Raw genomic sequence first — 15,285 nt, forward strand, 5'->3', positions numbered from 1 at the left:
GTCAGGAGCGGTCTGGCGGGCCGAAGTCAGACGCCGGAGGGCCTGAGGGCCCGGCTCCTGCTGCCCGGCTAGCCGCCCCGGTTTCCCCACGGCCGCTGACTGGCTCGCCCGCCGGCTCTCGTCACAATCACTTCCTGGTCACGCCGCAGGGGCCCTCCCCGCTGCTACTTCCCGGGGACTACACGTCCCGTGCGGCTCTACGGCAGCGGAAGCGGAAGCGAGTACGGAGGTACCAGCTGGTCTCCGTAGGGGGGTAGGGGGCTCCATGAATGGAAGCGGCGGCGGCGGCGGGAGCGGCCTGAGTTGGGCGCCGGGGCCAGGGCTGGGGGCTGCCCAGGACCCGCGCCGCTGCATGGGGGTGGCCCGCGGGCCCTGAGAGGAAGGGCGGACGGGCGGGCCGAGTTGGGAGGGGCGGGGCCGGGCGGCCGCAGGCCGGAGTCGCGTCGGGCTGGAGCCGGTCACGATGCCCCGAAGGAAGCAAAGCCACCCGCAGCCCGTGAAATGCGAGGGGGTCAAAGGTCAGGGGTCAGGGGCCTTGATGGGGGAGGAGCAGGGGTGGGGTCAATGGAGTGGGTTCAGGTCGGGGTGGAGGGGGACTCCGGAGGGATGGGGTGGGCCATCTGGGCTCCTAGCTTACTACCGAGGTACTAAGGGAACCCGAAAGGGTCAGCGAATACGGGAAGTGTGGTCCACGAGGCCTGGCTCCTGAGGGAAAATCCACAACCCCCCTCCCCTCTTCAGTGGATACTGAAGATTCCCTCGACGAAGGACCCGGGGCCCTGGTATTGGAGAGTGATTTGCTACTAGGCCAGGATCTGGAGTTTGAGGAGGAAGAGGAAGAGGAGGAAGGTGACCGCAACAGTGACCAGCTCATGGGCTTCGAGAGAGACTCTGAAGGTGGGCTTGGGGGACTTGGTTAAGGATTTGTGACCGCTGGTGATGGCCCTTCAAGAGGCAGGTTAGGGTTTAGTGTCAGTGAGCAAAACATCATTTCCTGTCACAACTTAAGGCTGGTTTAGTTTACGTTTGTGCTAGATTACTTCATTTGTTTAATGGTCCAGTCAGTTCCATCACTTTGTTGAGGTGAAGTTCTGGGGCATGATCAAAGGTTGTGTGAATAGGAAGGAGGGTGGGTGAATCACATGGAGCAACTGGTTAAATGTAAATGCCCTTGACACCCTCCCCAGCCCATTCCTTACTTGTGTGTTTACTTTTAAGAGGTTTAGGGAAGCAGCCCGTCAGTAAATCATTCAAGTCAGTACTTTAATCTAAACTTTTCACCTGCAATGTAAGCTCCTTTGTATTGAGAGGTTTTAGTTTGTCTTTAAATATCCTTCCACATTGCTCTTCCCTGTGATCTCAGGATCACCCTACCCCAATTTGCTGCAGTACCTAGCCACTTAAGCCATTTATGAAGGATTTTTTTGAAAGTCATTGAGGGAATCCACGTAAACATGAATCTGTCCTTTAAACATGTAAGTGGTATTACATGCGTTACTTTCATTGTTTCCACTTCCCTCCAAATTTTGTCTCAGAGATAGGTTTTACTTTATAATCAGCTCCATACTAAAAGGGGCTTTACACCAATATAGAGCTTAGAAAAAGGTCTCAGGCCTATCTGCCTTTTGTAGTGTTATTTTCTTATCCCAAGTATTACGTTATTGATTCATTTCAGTCTGTGGTCCACCATGAGCCCTTGATCCTTTTCCATTCAGCAAAAGTAGATACAGCTCAATTCTGCCATCACTAGGTTAGTCCAGGCTTAGAGGTAGACAGTTCATGTTGAATTTTAGGGAACTAAAGGGATCATCAAAGCTAAGGAAGAGAACAGAAGGGCCAAGCAAGTGGGGAGACCATAAGTGAAAAGGGGAGATTGGAGCCTGATCCTACCCCATGCTGATGTTTTTTCTCATGTCTGTCTCTGCAGGAGACTCTCTGGGGACCAGGCCTGGGCTTCCCTATGGGCTGAGTGACGACGAGTCTGGGGGCGGCCGGGCACTAAGTGCTGAGAGTGAAGTTGAGGAGCCAGCCAGGGGTCCAGGGGAGGCCAGGGGTGAGAGGCCAGGCCCAGCCTGCCAGCTGTGTGGGGGGCCGACAGGTGAGGGGCCGTGTTGTGGGGCAGGAGGGCCGGGTGGGGGGCCCCCGCTGCCCCCACGGCTACTGTACTCATGCCGCCTCTGCACCTTCGTGTCCCACTACTCGAGCCACCTGAAGCGGCACATGCAGACACACAGCGGGGAGAAGCCGTTCCGCTGTGGCCGCTGCCCCTACGCCTCAGCCCAGCTCGTCAACCTGACACGACATACCCGCACCCATACTGGCGAGAAGCCCTACCGCTGTCCCCACTGCCCCTTTGCCTGCAGCAGCCTGGGCAACCTGAGGCGGCATCAGCGTACCCACACAGGGCCCCCCACTCCTCCCTGCCCGACCTGTGGCTTCCGCTGCTGTGCTCCACGACCAACCCGGCCTCCCAGTCCCACAGAGCAGGAGGGGGCAGTGCCTCGGCGACCTGAAGGTAAAAGGCCAGGAACCAAAGATCCTGGGAGATGGGTGGGTGGCCCTAGGATAATTGGATTCATAACCCAGGTCTCTTTTTCCCTACAGATGCTCTGCTTCTTCCAGATTTGAGCCTTCATGTGCCACCAGGTGGTGCCAGTTTCCTGCCAGACTGTGGGCAGCTGCGGGGTGAAGGGGAGGGCCTCTGTGGAACTGGATCAGAACCACTGCCAGAGCTGCTGTTCCCTTGGACCTGCCGGGGCTGTGGACAAGAGCTGGAGGAGGGTGAGGGTAGTCGGCTGGGAGCTGCCATGTGTGGGCGCTGCATGCGAGGAGAGGCTGGAGGGGGTGCCAGTGGGGGACTCCAGGGCCCCAGTGACAAAGGCTTTGCCTGTAGCCTCTGCCCCTTTGCCACTCACTATCCTAACCACCTGGCCCGGCACATGAAGACACATAGCGGTGAGAAGCCCTTCCGCTGCGCTCGCTGTCCTTATGCTTCTGCTCATCTGGATAACCTGAAGCGGCACCAACGTGTCCACACAGGAGAGAAGCCCTACAAGTGCCCCCTCTGCCCCTATGCCTGTGGCAACCTGGCCAACCTCAAGCGTCATGGTCGCATCCACTCTGGTGACAAACCTTTTCGGTGTAGCCTTTGCAACTACAGCTGCAACCAGAGCATGAACCTCAAACGCCATATGCTGCGGCACACAGGCGAGAAGCCCTTTCGCTGTGCCACTTGCGCCTATACCACGGGCCACTGGGACAACTACAAGCGCCACCAGAAGGTGCATGGTCATGGTGGGGCAGGAGGGCCTGGCCTCTCTGCCTCTGAGGGCTGGGCCCCACCTCATAGCCCACCTTCTGTTTTGAGCTCTCGGGGTCCACCAGCCCTGGGTGCAGCTGGTAGCCGGGCTCTCCATACAGACTCACCCTGAACTAGGTCCTTCCCCATGTTTTATACAGATGGACCAGAAGTCACCTTCTCCTTTGTCCCCCGCTGGCCAGGGGCTCCACACAGACTAACCTAGGCGCTCTAAAGACCAGCCAAACCCCATGGCAGGGGGCCCATATGGACCAAGGGGCCTTGCCTTGACTGATGCACTTCATGAGCTCAGTGAGAAGGGCCCTGTATTTGCCTCCATTGCTCCCAGGGGCTGTGGATGAACTGGCTGGGGGACTACCCAGCCTCCCACCTGTTTATTTAACTTATTTCAGTGCTTTATAATAAAGGAAACACTAACAAAGCCATGTCTATGCTGAATTGGCAATGGCAAGCACAGTTTGGCCTTACCCTTAGCATAGAAGTCCATGCTGTGATCGGGAAGCAGGGGCAGTGAGAGGGAAACAGAGGTAGGCAGCAATCAGGCTGAGTTTAATGATGGGGGAGCTGGGCCAGACCATACACAGACCTCTGCCCATCCCCTTGGCCCTTGGCCCATGGCCCCAAAAAGCTAGAAGCAGCCTAGGGGGAGCTGTGGTTCCTCCCCCAAGGCAGGTAGCCATGGTCCCTCGGACTTTGTGCAAAATACTAAATGCTAATTTGGCATCGAGGGCCAGCTCTGAAAAGAGAGGGAGCAATCCTTTGTGCAGCCAGCCCAGGGCGGGGGAAGGGAAGATGTGTTAGAAGGCCCCTGGCCAAAAGGAGCAAAGGGGAAGGTAGGAAGGAGGAAGGAAAAGACCCCCCAGCTTGGGGGACACAGGCACAGGGCAAGTTTCTGTAAATCCCTCTGGGGTAGAGGGCAGACATCCAAGCAGTGGAGATTACAGATCCTCATCTCCAATGCCCTCAAAGGCGAAATTGCCGTGGACATCACTGGCACTGGCATCTGTGCTGGGACTGCCAATTCCCCGCAAGCTCACAGCACTCAGCTTACTCTGTAACAAAGGCAGGGTGGGGGTCAGAGGGCTTGAGCCTGCGAGATCCCCTGCAAACACCAACCTCGCCAACCCTGTAACTCACTGAGAGTTTGACCACAGACTCCCGGCTGGCATCAGGTGACTCCTGGGGAAGAAGAGGCAGAGGTGTCAGACTCACTGGGGGAGGTGAGGCAAGGTTGGGAGCCAGGGTCCTGACCAGGAGGCAATACTTACAAGTAGTGGTGGGGACTTCACTGCTTGCTGGCTGTCTGAGCGTCTCAGGGTGCCTCCCACCCGCCGGCGCAGCATCTATAGACAGACAAAAAGTGCTGGTGAGGGCAGGATCACTTCCTCTCCCTCAAGAGAAGTTTCACACCTAGGACAAAAGGCAGGGGGAGCACAACTGCTCAGGTGCTTAGCCCATGCTTAGCCCACACCGCTGCCTACCTTCCTGATACTGCCGCCGGATTTCTTTACCATCAGTTCATCTACCATGGACTGTAAGCAGATGCTCATCATGATGGCCTGAGGGCAAGAAGAGTGCTCAGCCTGACCAGAGTGGTAATCCTGAGCCCAACACCACAAAGACAAGCGCTCCCACTCACATGGAGTCCTGGAAGCCCTAGACTTGGGTATCTAAGGGGCTCCAGAGGAGGCCTGAGGGTGGGCTCACACCTGGGGGCTGGTGATGGTGACCCACTGTAGCCGGTCCTTGCTCATGAGGTATTCAAAAGCTAGTTCCAGGCGCACCTCACCCCGGCCCCGGCCTGGGCTGCTCGTGCCTCCACTGGGCAATGGCACCTGGAAGAGAAGAGGAATTAGGCTGAGCTCATTCTGACTAGACTGCCTCCCTTCCTGATCAACTGCCGCCCATTCCTGAAGCTCAAGGCTTGCCAATCCCCCATCCCAGAAGCCCTCCCCTTCCTTCCCTGACTCACAGAGGAAGTAACCCGCCAGCATCGCATGCGGGTGACCCGGAAGGAACCTTCACGGAGTTGCTGGCCAGGCAGGCGGAGCTGGAGGCTGAGCTCACTGTTGCCTGCACTCACTACCACGGGACAGTCCTTCTCCGGGAAGTCAGCCACACAGGCATCAAAGCGCAGGTAGCCGTAGTGCCGCAGCGTCTGGGCCAGCCGCAGGAACTGAAAAATGGTCATCATATAGGGTGGGTTAGGAAGGGGAACAGGGCAGCTCAGAGAAAGCAATCCCTTGGAGAGACAGAGAGGCAGGGCTCACCTCCTTCTTGGAGACCTTCTCTTGCAGAGACTTAAGTTGCCGATGTTGCTCCTTGGTGACCAAGATCCACCCACGCTCAATATCTGACACCGTCTATAGTGGACACAAGGGGTGAGGGATGAGGGCTCCCAGTCAGCAGTTCCCGGAAGGTGTCCACAGTTACCTCTGTCCAGTCTGACCCCTAGCCCCACACTGAGCGACTTCTTTGCAGTGAGTCGTTGATCTTAGCTTTATAAATGAGAGCAGAGGTTGTGTCCAGGAGCCCTGATAGTATTCTAGGAACTTCCCCATGAACTGGCAACAGAGACATGAAAGGAGTTTTCTTGGGAGAATGGGACATCAGAGTCATTTCCAGGGGAAGGGTTCTGAGGCAGCTCCAAGCTCACCTGAGCATAAAGCAGGTTCAGGCCAACCCGGTTCTCCATGACATCGTCATCATAGGCAGAGTCCCAATAACTGTGAGGCCAAGGGGTGGAAAGGGGTAATGGGGCTAAGCTGGGGTAAACCAAGAGGTAGAATGGAAAATGGGCAAAACAGGAGCAATCTAGAACTATCCGGGGCTAATGGTGGCATAGTGGGAAGAAGCTGGGGAGGTCTGGTAGAAACACCCAGCACTATACCCCCTTGTCCAGATTATTCTGTCTCCACATGTGGCCCAATGTAATCCAGCACCTTCCCCCTCCTCCAGGGCCAGCCCTGACCTCTTCCTTAGCACAATTTTGTACTCTTGACTCCGAAGACTGGTAACAGATACATAAGGCAGCTCAAACTCTTGCAACTTCCGTACAACTATGGGTTAAAAAAAAAAAAAAAAGGAAAATCAAGAAAGAAGCACCTTGAGGAAATGCTCCATTTTGAGGGAGATGGGAAGGCAAACTCACTACTGCAAGCACAATGAGGTAGTAAAACCCAGAGAAACTCACAAGAAAAGGCTCCATCCTCTTTTTCTCGAACTAGGAAGAGACTAAAATATCCGATCAAGTCATCTGGAAGATCCAGCTTTGCAGCCACAGCCTGGGGGTAGGGATAGGAAGTACAGCTCATCATACTGGCTGGTTCCAATCATCCCCTAACCCAGGACCCTGGGATGCGGGGGGAGGATGGGCAGTGCCAAACAAGCACCTCACCTCCAGGACATCCTCAGTCTGGTCTGAAGTTAGCACGTTGACCAGAACTTTCTGCCCGTTGCTGAGCAGCACTTCCAAGGAGACCTCCTCTGTGGGGACCTGTTGTGTCTCCTGTTGTGAGCACACATGGGGATGGGAGGCACTGCCTTTGTAACACATGGCCCATCCACAACTCTCTATTTCTAGGTCCCTGTAGTGTCTTTATTCTCAGTTGTTTAAATACAGGCTGGATTTCCTTGGTACAGCAGGTTCCATTCCATAAAAAAAGGTGCCAGGATGTCTCCTCTGTAGCCACATCATTAAAATGACATGGTCTTCCAGCAAGCTCCTTTCCTTAAATCCTGGTCCCAACCAAAGCCTTACCTGTTGTGCCCGACGCAGGAAACTATTGAAGGTCTCACTGCTCCCAAGCAATGGGTCTTGCCGAACTGTGGGGACAAGAGAATGATGTTACAGGAACTTAGGGCTCACTCTTGGCTCCCCCATCCTCTTCTTAGTAGGTCCCCCCCGACCCCATTTCCTGGGCTGATGGTGGCCTGCCACATCCCCCAGCTGGCCTCACCTCACTCACTGTTTGCATAAATTCTTCACCTGCCCCACCCTTGGTTGCCATCTAGGTGAGTCCAGTCTACAGAACTAGGGAAATAACAATGATGTTAATCTAAAGCACATCAGATACAAATTAAGTTCTCCCTACTGATGTAAATTGCTTTAAGAGTATATAGTGTTATACTAGTATTTCTCACAGATGTTAGTGCCCAAATTGCTTTGCTAGTATACAGAGTTACATATCCTCATAGGCTATTTACTTTGCTAATTAAATGACAAACAAGAGACTTACCAGATCTAGAAATTAATTAGGACCGTCTACCCAAACAGCTGTTTTTACATCTCTCCCCACCATCCTCAACAAAGCCTAAAGTTTCCTCCAACCACTCACCAGCTTGCATGTACTTCTCTAACTGCTCCCTCCTCTGTTCTACCTCAGCAGGTGTCAGAGAGAAAAGCTTCTTTGGGGGGAATGCAGGAAGCACATTGGCCCCATACTCCTTCCGAAGCTATTTAGAGAAAGAGATACAATGCTTCACATAAACATAGAAAATGAAACGAGGCAACCTAGACTCATCATGTTCTCTTCGAAGCCCTTCCCTTCCCTCAGTTGCTGCTCCCCTATCTACCCTGGTCATCTGGAAAACAATTCCTTTGGCAGAGGTAGCCTCTCAAGGGAGTTGTCCTAGATATAAGTTGTTTTCTATCTTACTATGTACAAGTCAGGCCCTCCGTAGTGTGGGGAGGGTTCCTATGGGGCCAGGAACTACAGGAAGTCCCTTGATTACCTAGCAAGAGTGTTCACTGAACCCTGACAGGAAGCAAAGGGATTGATATTGTGCACAAATAGTTAAGTAATAGCTAAGTACGTTCACAGAGTGTCTTAGGACTTAAAAGGACTTTGCAGATCACGGAATCATTTTTCAGTTGTAGAAACCGAGGCCTAAAGAAATTAGGTAACTTGCTCAGGATTGCAAAACTAATTCTCAATAGAACCTGGACTCTACTATGTTAAATAGAGCTCACAATCTGGTGAGGAAGACAAAGAAACATTGCATCACAAATACATAATGATAACTGGAACACCTACACAAACCGAAATAAGCCAGAGAACAGACAAGGAAATTGGCGAATGGTTTGTATAAACAGGAAAAAGAATTTCAAGTTGTAGCTCAGATGACGGAAGGAATGTGCTCTGGCAACCGAGGGGGTTTGGTTTTTCTATGCAGGGGCAAAGTCTGAAGAGTAGTAATACCGAACAGAAGCTGGAAGGATGTGAGTACAGGGAGGAACAGTTATTGCACGGACGTTAAGCTTAAGAAGTTTGGGGAAATGTCAGACAATAAGATAAAGCAGAACCCTCCCCAGTGGTAGTGATTAAAGGGGAAATACAGCCTACGGGAATGTGAAAAGGGGGCAAATGAAGGTACTGATGCCCACGTGTAGGAAAGGGCTTGGAACTGCGTCAAGGCAGGGGTGCTAGTCCCACCTGCTCGTGCAGCCCCAGGAGCTGGCTGTAGCGCACCCGACAGTGCAGGACTCCATTCACGTGAATGTTATAGGCCTGAGAACACAAAAACAGATAAGCACTTTAGGATCGCGGTCTGGGCTACCTCTTTGAGAACCCTAGCCGGAAGTTGGAAACTCCGTCTGAGTAACGCGCCGAGATCTCCCGAGGGTTAGTTTGCCTGTTTGCCCAAAGTCCAGGTCCCAAAGCAGACGGGCCAGTCCGGGGGAAACTCGGGCGCTTCTGTTGCACTCTTCCTCCCCAAGAGGCCAATGACGCCCACCACAGCAGCCGCGGCCTAGCCGGGGGAAGCGACCCAACTGAACGAAGGACCTACAGGAGCTGGGGCGACCTCAATACGAATCTGAGGCATGACATAAGCTCCTAGAAAGGCCGTCGGGAGTCGGCGGCCCAGGATCAGGCCCGAAGAGTGGCGGTCAGGCCTCGGAGGCCGCTATGAGAGGGTTCGGGCCCGTTGTCCCCGCCCCTGCCGGACCCGGCTCCGGCCGCTCCTCACCACGTAGGCGGAGCCGCCGCTGTCCCCGCTGCGGGATTCAGTCTCAGGAATGGAAAAGTGCATGTTCCCTACGGCAGGGCCCGGCCGGGCTCCGGGCTGTGAGGGCCGCAGCGGCTCTGCACGCTCGCTTCCTCTGCTCAGTGAGTCCCCGCAGCCTCACTCGCCATTTTGGGGGGCCTGAGATTGGCGGTGGGTAGGCGGTACGACGTCGGCTCTGGAGCGCAGTGACCCTGGCATGCTGGGAACTGTAGTCTAAGGGGCAAGAGGAGCCGGTTGGGACTGGGAGCCCAAAGTGGAATTGGCCCGCATCACTACCCGTAGTCCGGGCGGGCCTCAGTGCGCGGGGGAGATTGCAGTCGGCTTGGGGCTGTGCGCGGCGTGCGCTGGCGGCTCAGCCTCCCGCCCAGGTGGCGCTGTAGACCCAGTGACCGCGGAGCAAGGCACTGGGGCGCTCGGTGACCGCAGCGGGCGGAGCCGAGGACCGAGGGTGATGGCTGCTGTGGCTGTGGCTGTTCGCGAGGGTGAGTGAAGGGCCGGGCCTGGCTACAGGTACGCGAGCCGACGAGGTCGGACGGCTAGTGCTGGGCCCTGAGCCCCTTAGGACCCTGTCGTTCAGTTCTGGCGCCACGCTGGATTCTGGTCTACACAGTCTCCAGCGCAGCCCCGCGCCGCGTACCGGCTGGTTCCTGTGAGAAGGTTGGATGACCCCTTCTTTCTCGATCTCCTGCCTTTTCCTTTGATCCCGCCGCGCAGTGCGTCCCCACGCGGATCCCTGGCTCGCCTTGCGCCTGGCGGCGGAGCCGTGGTCATGCCAGCCCAGCAGCCAGCTGCGCCGAGCACGAGTCCCCCTAAGCTCTCCCGGAGCCTCTCCGGCTCACTTTGTGCCTTGTTTTCTGATGCAGACTCGGGATCCGGGATGAAGGCGGAGCTTTCTCCTCGGCCTGGGGTAAGTGAGGGTGCCTTTCCAAACCGCCTGCCAAGCGCTACGCAGGGAGCTGTGCCAGCTTCATTCTACCCCAGCTCCCATCTCGTTTCAGCGTATTTCTCAGAAAAGCCAGGAGAATTTACAGAGTTCTTTCAACCTCAACAATATATGATTCTGACCCTGGAGGAGAAGTTTCAATCTCTGTGGGTTGTAAACTTGTGACACGTAGTTTGTGGCAGTTAGGATTAGGGAGTTAACCATGTGGGAGTCTTGTAAGCATCCAGTAGTGTTTATTTACTTTTGGAATTTTGGGGGAAGAGCAGTGTCCTATGTCTGTGTCTCAGGTAGGAGGTAGGGAGATGACCCAAGAAGAGAAGCTGCAGCTTCGGAAAGAAAAGAAACAGCAGAAGAAGAAACGGAAGGAGGAAAAGGGAGCAGAACCAGAAACTAGCTCTGCTGTATCTGCAGCCCAGTGTCAAGGTGCGGAGGTCTTTTTTAAAGGGTTGGGGTGTGGGGCTGGTAGAGGGACGTGGTGGGAGAGAGGAGGGGGAGACATGACAAAGTTGGTCTGAGCAAGTGAAAAATGAAGAGGTTTGGATAAATGAGGATGGAGAAGCTAGCTTTGGCTGGGGCATGGATATCACCTGCCTGTGGCTTGGGCACCTCTTACTTATACCTTTAGTAGGTCAAACCAGAGAACTGCCAGGACCTGGCAATCAGTTGGGCACTCCTGGGGAGAAAATTCCGGCTGGCAGGAGTAAGGCTGAACTTCGTGCTGAGCGGCGAGCCAAACAGGAGGCCGAGCGGGCCCTGAAACAGGCAAGAAAAGGGGAACAAGGAGGGCCACCTCCTCAGGCTTGCCCCAGCACAGCTGGAGAAACCCCCTCAGGTATATTCCCTTCATTTTAAGACCTCTGTTACTACTAATTCTCACGCCAGCTCAGGCTTCCCCATTGCAAAATAGCTCTCCCCTCCCATTTTCACCTTGGGATCCAGAGCTCAAAATTCTTTCCTGAACCCCATCATCCTATCCCTATTTCTCCTTCTATCCTCTCCTCCTCTGCTTCCTCTGACCCCGTTCTGTTTTTCTTGATGCCCTTTATGCCCTAAGAGCAAATTACCCATTTCAAGACCTACAGTGTCTTGAAAACATGATCATTATCTTTTAGGAGTGAAGCGTCTTCCTGAGTACACTCAGGTCGAGGACCCCACACTTTTGAGAAAACTTGTTAAAAAACCAGAACGACAAGAGGTAGGAAGTGGGGTGGCCAGGAAGAGCCTAGGGAGATGGACTGGAGGGAGGAGAGGTGCTTGGGGCAAATGAGACCCTGGAGAAGGATGGATATTTGGATCAAACTAGTCTTACTGTTTATTTCTTTTCCAGCTTCATCCCATAAGTTTTAAACTCTAGGCCATTGGTCCTATTCTCCTGTTTTGTTAAGGTTCCTACACGAAAGGATTATGGATCCAAAGTCAGTCTCTTCTCTCACCTACCACAGTACAGCAGACAAAACTCTTTGACCCAGTATATGAGGTAGGATCCTATGAAATTGTTGTGATTTTTAAGTCTGAGAAGTTTTAGTAACTCAGTATTGAAAGTGACTGGAAATTTGAGAGGGGATCTCTGGGAAGAAGTATGTACTCAAGGCAAAACTCTAGAGGGAATGGGGAAGTCTGTGCTAGTGAAGGAAGTTCATTTTTATCAGGGGCAGGTGGGCAGTAGGTGCTCAAGCTCCCTTGCAAAATATGTGACACCACCATCCCATCAGCATCCCATCCTCTGTGATCCACCCAGCCATGGTGCGACTCGGCCTGCAGTACTCCCAGGGCCTGGTCAGTGGCTCCAATGCCCGGTGTATTGCCCTGCTTCGTGCCTTGCAGCAGGTATGCCCCATCCTGTTCTCTCTTATGACCCAACCCCACATTCCCTAACACTACCCTGGCTTCTCTCACCCAAGGTCATTTCTGGGGGAAAGAGGAAATGACTCCCACCCTCAGAACACTTTTCTCAGTGAAGCTTACCCCCACCTCCCTTGCAGAGACCTTTATTAGGAGACATTTTGCAGATCAATTTGTATACTCTATAGGTGATTCAGGATTACACAACACCTCTCAATGAAGAACTCTCAAGGGATCTAGTGAATAAACTAAAACCTTACATCAGGTAGGGACAACCACTACAAGTCTACTCCCACCTTACCCAATCCTTTTCTTGTACTCTTTTTCCTGCTCTTCTACCTCTATTTTCATTTTTCTGTTGTCTGTTTTCTTTTTAAAGAATTTTTTTTAAATGTGAAAGCTTTGTAAGTTGTAAAGAGTTGCACAAATGTGTTGTTATAGCTTCCTGACTCAGTGCCGTCCCCTGTCAGCGAGCATGTACAATGCTATCAAGTTCCTTAACAAGGAAATCACCGGTGTGAGCAGCTCCAAGCGGGAAGAGGAGGTGATGAGTGTGAGGAATGAGGAAGGCATGCACCTGTGGGTAGAGTTAAGAAACATGTTCACAACTCCCAGGAAGGCCAACACAAGCCATTTTGACCTAGTCAAGGGTTAAGGAAGTGGTTGTGCATTCTGACTTGTGCCACCTCTGGGCTCCCCTCGTTCCCCTTTGGGCCTATCATTATATATGTATCCAAGCATCTGGCATGATAGTTAGAGGGAGAAATCTGTCCATTCTTGTTCCCTAAGCATCTTATTCCATTTAGGCCAAGTCAGAACTTCGAATAGCCATTGATCGGTATGTGCAAGAGAAGATTGTGCTTGCAGCTCAGGCAATTTCACGCTTTGCTTACAAGAAGATCAGTGACGGAGATGTGATCCTGGTATATGGATGGTATGGTCCAGACCCTATGACTAACAAAATTGGGGCGTGGAATGATCTGAAGGAAGGACTGGCTGGGCGTGGTGGCTCATGCCTATAATCCCAGCACCCTGGGAGGCTGAGGCAGGAAGACTGCTTGAGGCTAGGAGCTTGAGACCAGCCTGGGCAACATAGTGAGACTCCATCTCTACAAAGAATTAAAAAAAAAATTAGCCTGGCATGGTGGTATACACCTATAATCCTAGCTGCTTGGGAGGCTGAGGTGGGAGGATCACTTGAGCCCAGGAATTTGAGGCTGCAGTGAGCTATAATTGTATCCCTGCACTCCAGCCTAGGCAACAGAGCAAGGCCCTGTCTCAAAAAAAAAGAAGGGATTACCCCTTGCCTTTGGGAATGAGCTAGTCATCAGTTAGTGACATTTATAACTGAATCTTCCTCTCCATTCACTCTAGTTCATCGCTGGTATCACGAATTCTTCAGGAGGCTTGGACAGGAGGCCGGCGGTTTCGGGTAGTAGTAGTGGACAGCCGGCCACGGCTGGAAGGAAGACACACGCTACGTTCTCTGGTCCGTGCTGGGGTCCCTGCCTCCTACTTGCTGATTCCTGCAGCTTCCTATGTGCTCCCAGAGGTGAGGGCAGAGGAGAGGGACTCCAAAGTTGGAGGTAAAGGGTGTAGTAATACAGACATATCCCGTCTTCCCAAGGTTACAATTATTTAGAAATATTAGAATCATATAGCCCTACTTATATTTAACAGGAAAAACACCTACAGTATGCTATAGCATAGTCTAGCTATTGCAAGAACATTATATTAGACTAGCAGCCACCAAGAGGAAACAGGACAAAAGTAACTTCAAAGTTTAGTTTTCCTATAGGTGATTTGGTGAGTCAGTAGTTAAGTATTTTCCAGGAAGAGGAGCCAGTATTAAGATTTGTTACTTATCTTAATATTGCTGTCCTGGGCAGAAGTAGGGGACCTTATTCTGCATTGATACAATGACATTTCTTTCTTTCCCCTTCCTCATTCTCCAAAACAAACAGGTTTCCAAGGTGCTATTGGGAGCGCATGCACTCCTGGCCAATGGGTCCGTGATGTCACGGGTAGGGACAGCACAGCTGGCCCTGGTGGCTCGAGCCCATAATGTGCCAGTACTGGTCTGCTGTGAAACATACAAGTTCTGTGAGCGTGTGCAGACTGACGCCTTTGTCTCTAATGAGCTAGGTAAGGAGGGCAGAAGAGAAGTTTCCAGGGACTTGTGAAGACTTGAGAGGGAGTGGGGAGGTCAAACTACAACTATGACAATGTGTACCCCTTCCATTGCAGATGATCCTGATGATCTGCAGTGTGAACGGGGAGAACACGTAGCCCTGGCTAACTGGCAGAACCACCCATCCCTACGGTTGTTGAATCTGGTCTATGATGTGACTCCGCCAGAGCTCGTGGATCTGGTGATCACAGAGCTGGGGATGATCCCTTGCAGTTCTGTACCTGTTGTCCTACGAGTCAAGAGCAGTGACCAGTGAGGGGGGAATAAACACAGGGTGAATAAATAACATACTCCCTACCCTCAGCAACTTTGCTGCCTTTGTATCTCTTTTAGCATCTCCACCACTTAAGTTAGGAGCCTAGACTCCCCAACCCCTCTTATCACCTGCAGCTAACCTCAGACCTTTGTAGAGACCCTCTTGGGTGACTAGCTCCAATGCCAATGCTTTGCGGCCAAGGTGAAGGTCAGTATGGAGACCAAAAACTGTCCAAATCATCAGTCATTTATTGAGCATCTACATGCCAGACACAGAGCTAGGTATGAGGAGGAATAAGATGACAAATAAGAGTCCTAACTTTAGTAATAAGTTAGCATTTATTGAGTACTTATTGTATGTCAGAAATTGTCCTGAACCTTTTCTTACTCATTTAGGAGGATTAATACAACTCTATGAAGTAAATGAGATTTTATAGATGAGAAAACAGGTACAGAAAGGTTTAGACTTTAGTTACTTGCCCAGAGTAACATGGCTAAGGCACAGAAAGGTTAAGTCACTTGCCCAAGGCAACACAGCTAATTAGTAGCTAAATCAGGTTGTGCTCTCAGGCAGTCTGGATCCAGAGATTGTGCCCTTAACTTTTATGCTGTATGCCCTTAAGGAGTACTTAATGGTGTAGGAAGATAGACAATATCTACAGTATGAGATAAACTCTACTAGTAGTATGAACAAATGCCTTGGAAACAACCAAAGGTGATGCCACT

At 52.3% G+C, this 15,285-nt stretch overlaps 3 protein-coding genes across 17 annotated transcripts; 2 read left to right on the plus strand and 1 right to left on the minus strand.

Annotated features, from left to right (window-relative positions):
* The first annotated feature begins 255 nt into the window (after positions 1 to 255).
* On the plus strand, positions 256 to 3,446 carry ZNF513 (zinc finger protein 513). 2 transcript variants are annotated; one of them, XM_069494855.1, is made up of 4 exons: positions 256 to 518; positions 742 to 897; positions 1,928 to 2,515; positions 2,605 to 3,446. In XM_069494855.1, exons 1-4 carry the CDS (start codon positions 464 to 466, stop codon positions 3,429 to 3,431), a joined length of 1,626 nt encoding a protein of 541 aa, XP_069350956.1. In that variant the 5' UTR covers positions 256 to 463; the 3' UTR covers positions 3,432 to 3,446. The 2 variants fall into 2 exon arrangements, with proteins under 2 accessions (XP_069350956.1, XP_069350957.1); XM_069494856.1 differs by lacking the exon at positions 256 to 518 and adding an exon at positions 603 to 644.
* Positions 3,447 to 4,257: 811 nt separating this feature from the next.
* Positions 4,258 to 9,486, minus strand: SNX17 (sorting nexin 17). 4 transcript variants are annotated; one of them, XM_069494858.1, is made up of 15 exons: positions 9,290 to 9,486; positions 8,791 to 8,829; positions 7,657 to 7,774; positions 7,080 to 7,144; positions 6,717 to 6,827; positions 6,513 to 6,603; positions 6,291 to 6,378; positions 5,976 to 6,045; positions 5,590 to 5,682; positions 5,292 to 5,495; positions 5,029 to 5,154; positions 4,801 to 4,878; positions 4,588 to 4,662; positions 4,457 to 4,498; positions 4,258 to 4,371 (listed from the first exon to the last, which is right to left on the minus strand). In XM_069494858.1, exons 1-15 carry the CDS (start codon positions 9,350 to 9,352, stop codon positions 4,258 to 4,260), a joined length of 1,377 nt encoding a protein of 458 aa, XP_069350959.1. In that variant the 5' UTR covers positions 9,353 to 9,486. The 4 variants fall into 4 exon arrangements, with proteins under 4 accessions (XP_069350959.1, XP_069350958.1, XP_069350961.1 ...); XM_069494857.1 differs by having other exon boundaries at positions 8,755 to 8,829; XM_069494860.1 differs by having other exon boundaries at positions 8,625 to 8,829.
* Positions 9,487 to 9,662: 176 nt separating this feature from the next.
* On the plus strand, positions 9,663 to 14,611 carry EIF2B4 (eukaryotic translation initiation factor 2B subunit delta). Of its 11 annotated transcripts, none has more exons than XM_069494847.1 (13): positions 9,663 to 9,810; positions 10,192 to 10,235; positions 10,559 to 10,694; positions 10,897 to 11,103; positions 11,384 to 11,466; positions 11,657 to 11,748; positions 11,984 to 12,098; positions 12,302 to 12,378; positions 12,555 to 12,657; positions 12,920 to 13,047; positions 13,488 to 13,665; positions 14,078 to 14,258; positions 14,361 to 14,611. In XM_069494847.1, the coding sequence occupies exons 1-13, from the start codon at positions 9,780 to 9,782 to the stop codon at positions 14,558 to 14,560; spliced, it is 1,575 nt and encodes a 524-aa protein (XP_069350948.1). In that variant the 5' UTR covers positions 9,663 to 9,779; the 3' UTR covers positions 14,561 to 14,611. The 11 variants fall into 11 exon arrangements, with proteins under 11 accessions (XP_069350948.1, XP_069350951.1, XP_069350952.1 ...); XM_069494850.1 differs by having other exon boundaries at positions 10,192 to 10,239; positions 10,563 to 10,694; positions 14,361 to 14,592; XM_069494851.1 differs by having other exon boundaries at positions 10,192 to 10,239; positions 10,566 to 10,694; positions 10,900 to 11,103; positions 14,361 to 14,592.
* Positions 14,612 to 15,285: the final 674 nt, after the last annotated feature.

The sequence above is a fragment of the Eulemur rufifrons genome, chromosome 19 (genome assembly GCF_041146395.1).
Source record: "Eulemur rufifrons isolate Redbay chromosome 19, OSU_ERuf_1, whole genome shotgun sequence".
NCBI classification, from domain to species: Eukaryota; Metazoa; Chordata; class Mammalia; order Primates; family Lemuridae; genus Eulemur; species Eulemur rufifrons.

What these genes read in the sequence shown, in the direction of transcription:
- SNX17 (XM_069494857.1), bottom strand. Translation starts at nt 9,352, where the DNA reads ATGCACTTTTCCATTCCTGAGACTGAATCCCGCAGCGGGGACAGCGGC. An exon ending in GCTGGCGGGTTACTTCCTCT is followed by an intron (nt 5,155 to 5,291) that starts GTGAGTCAGGGA and finishes CTTCTCTTCCAG; the next exon opens with GTGCCATTGCCCAGTGGAGG. An exon ending in TGAAGTCCCCACCACTACTT is followed by an intron (nt 4,499 to 4,587) that starts GTAAGTATTGCC and finishes CTTCTTCCCCAG; the next exon opens with GAGTCACCTGATGCCAGCCG.
- ZNF513 (XM_069494855.1), top strand. Translation starts at nt 464, where the DNA reads ATGCCCCGAAGGAAGCAAAGCCACCCGCAGCCCGTGAAATGCGAGGGG. An exon ending in GAAATGCGAGGGGGTCAAAG is followed by an intron (nt 519 to 741) that starts GTCAGGGGTCAG and finishes TCCCCTCTTCAG; the next exon opens with TGGATACTGAAGATTCCCTC. An exon ending in CTTCGAGAGAGACTCTGAAG is followed by an intron (nt 898 to 1,927) that starts GTGGGCTTGGGG and finishes CTGTCTCTGCAG; the next exon opens with GAGACTCTCTGGGGACCAGG.
- EIF2B4 (XM_069494843.1), top strand. Translation starts at nt 10,098, where the DNA reads ATGCCAGCCCAGCAGCCAGCTGCGCCGAGCACGAGTCCCCCTAAGCTC. An exon ending in TCTTTGACCCAGTATATGAG is followed by an intron (nt 11,749 to 11,983) that starts GTAGGATCCTAT and finishes CCATCCCATCAG; the next exon opens with CATCCCATCCTCTGTGATCC. An exon ending in GTGATCCTGGTATATGGATG is followed by an intron (nt 13,048 to 13,487) that starts GTATGGTCCAGA and finishes CATTCACTCTAG; the next exon opens with TTCATCGCTGGTATCACGAA.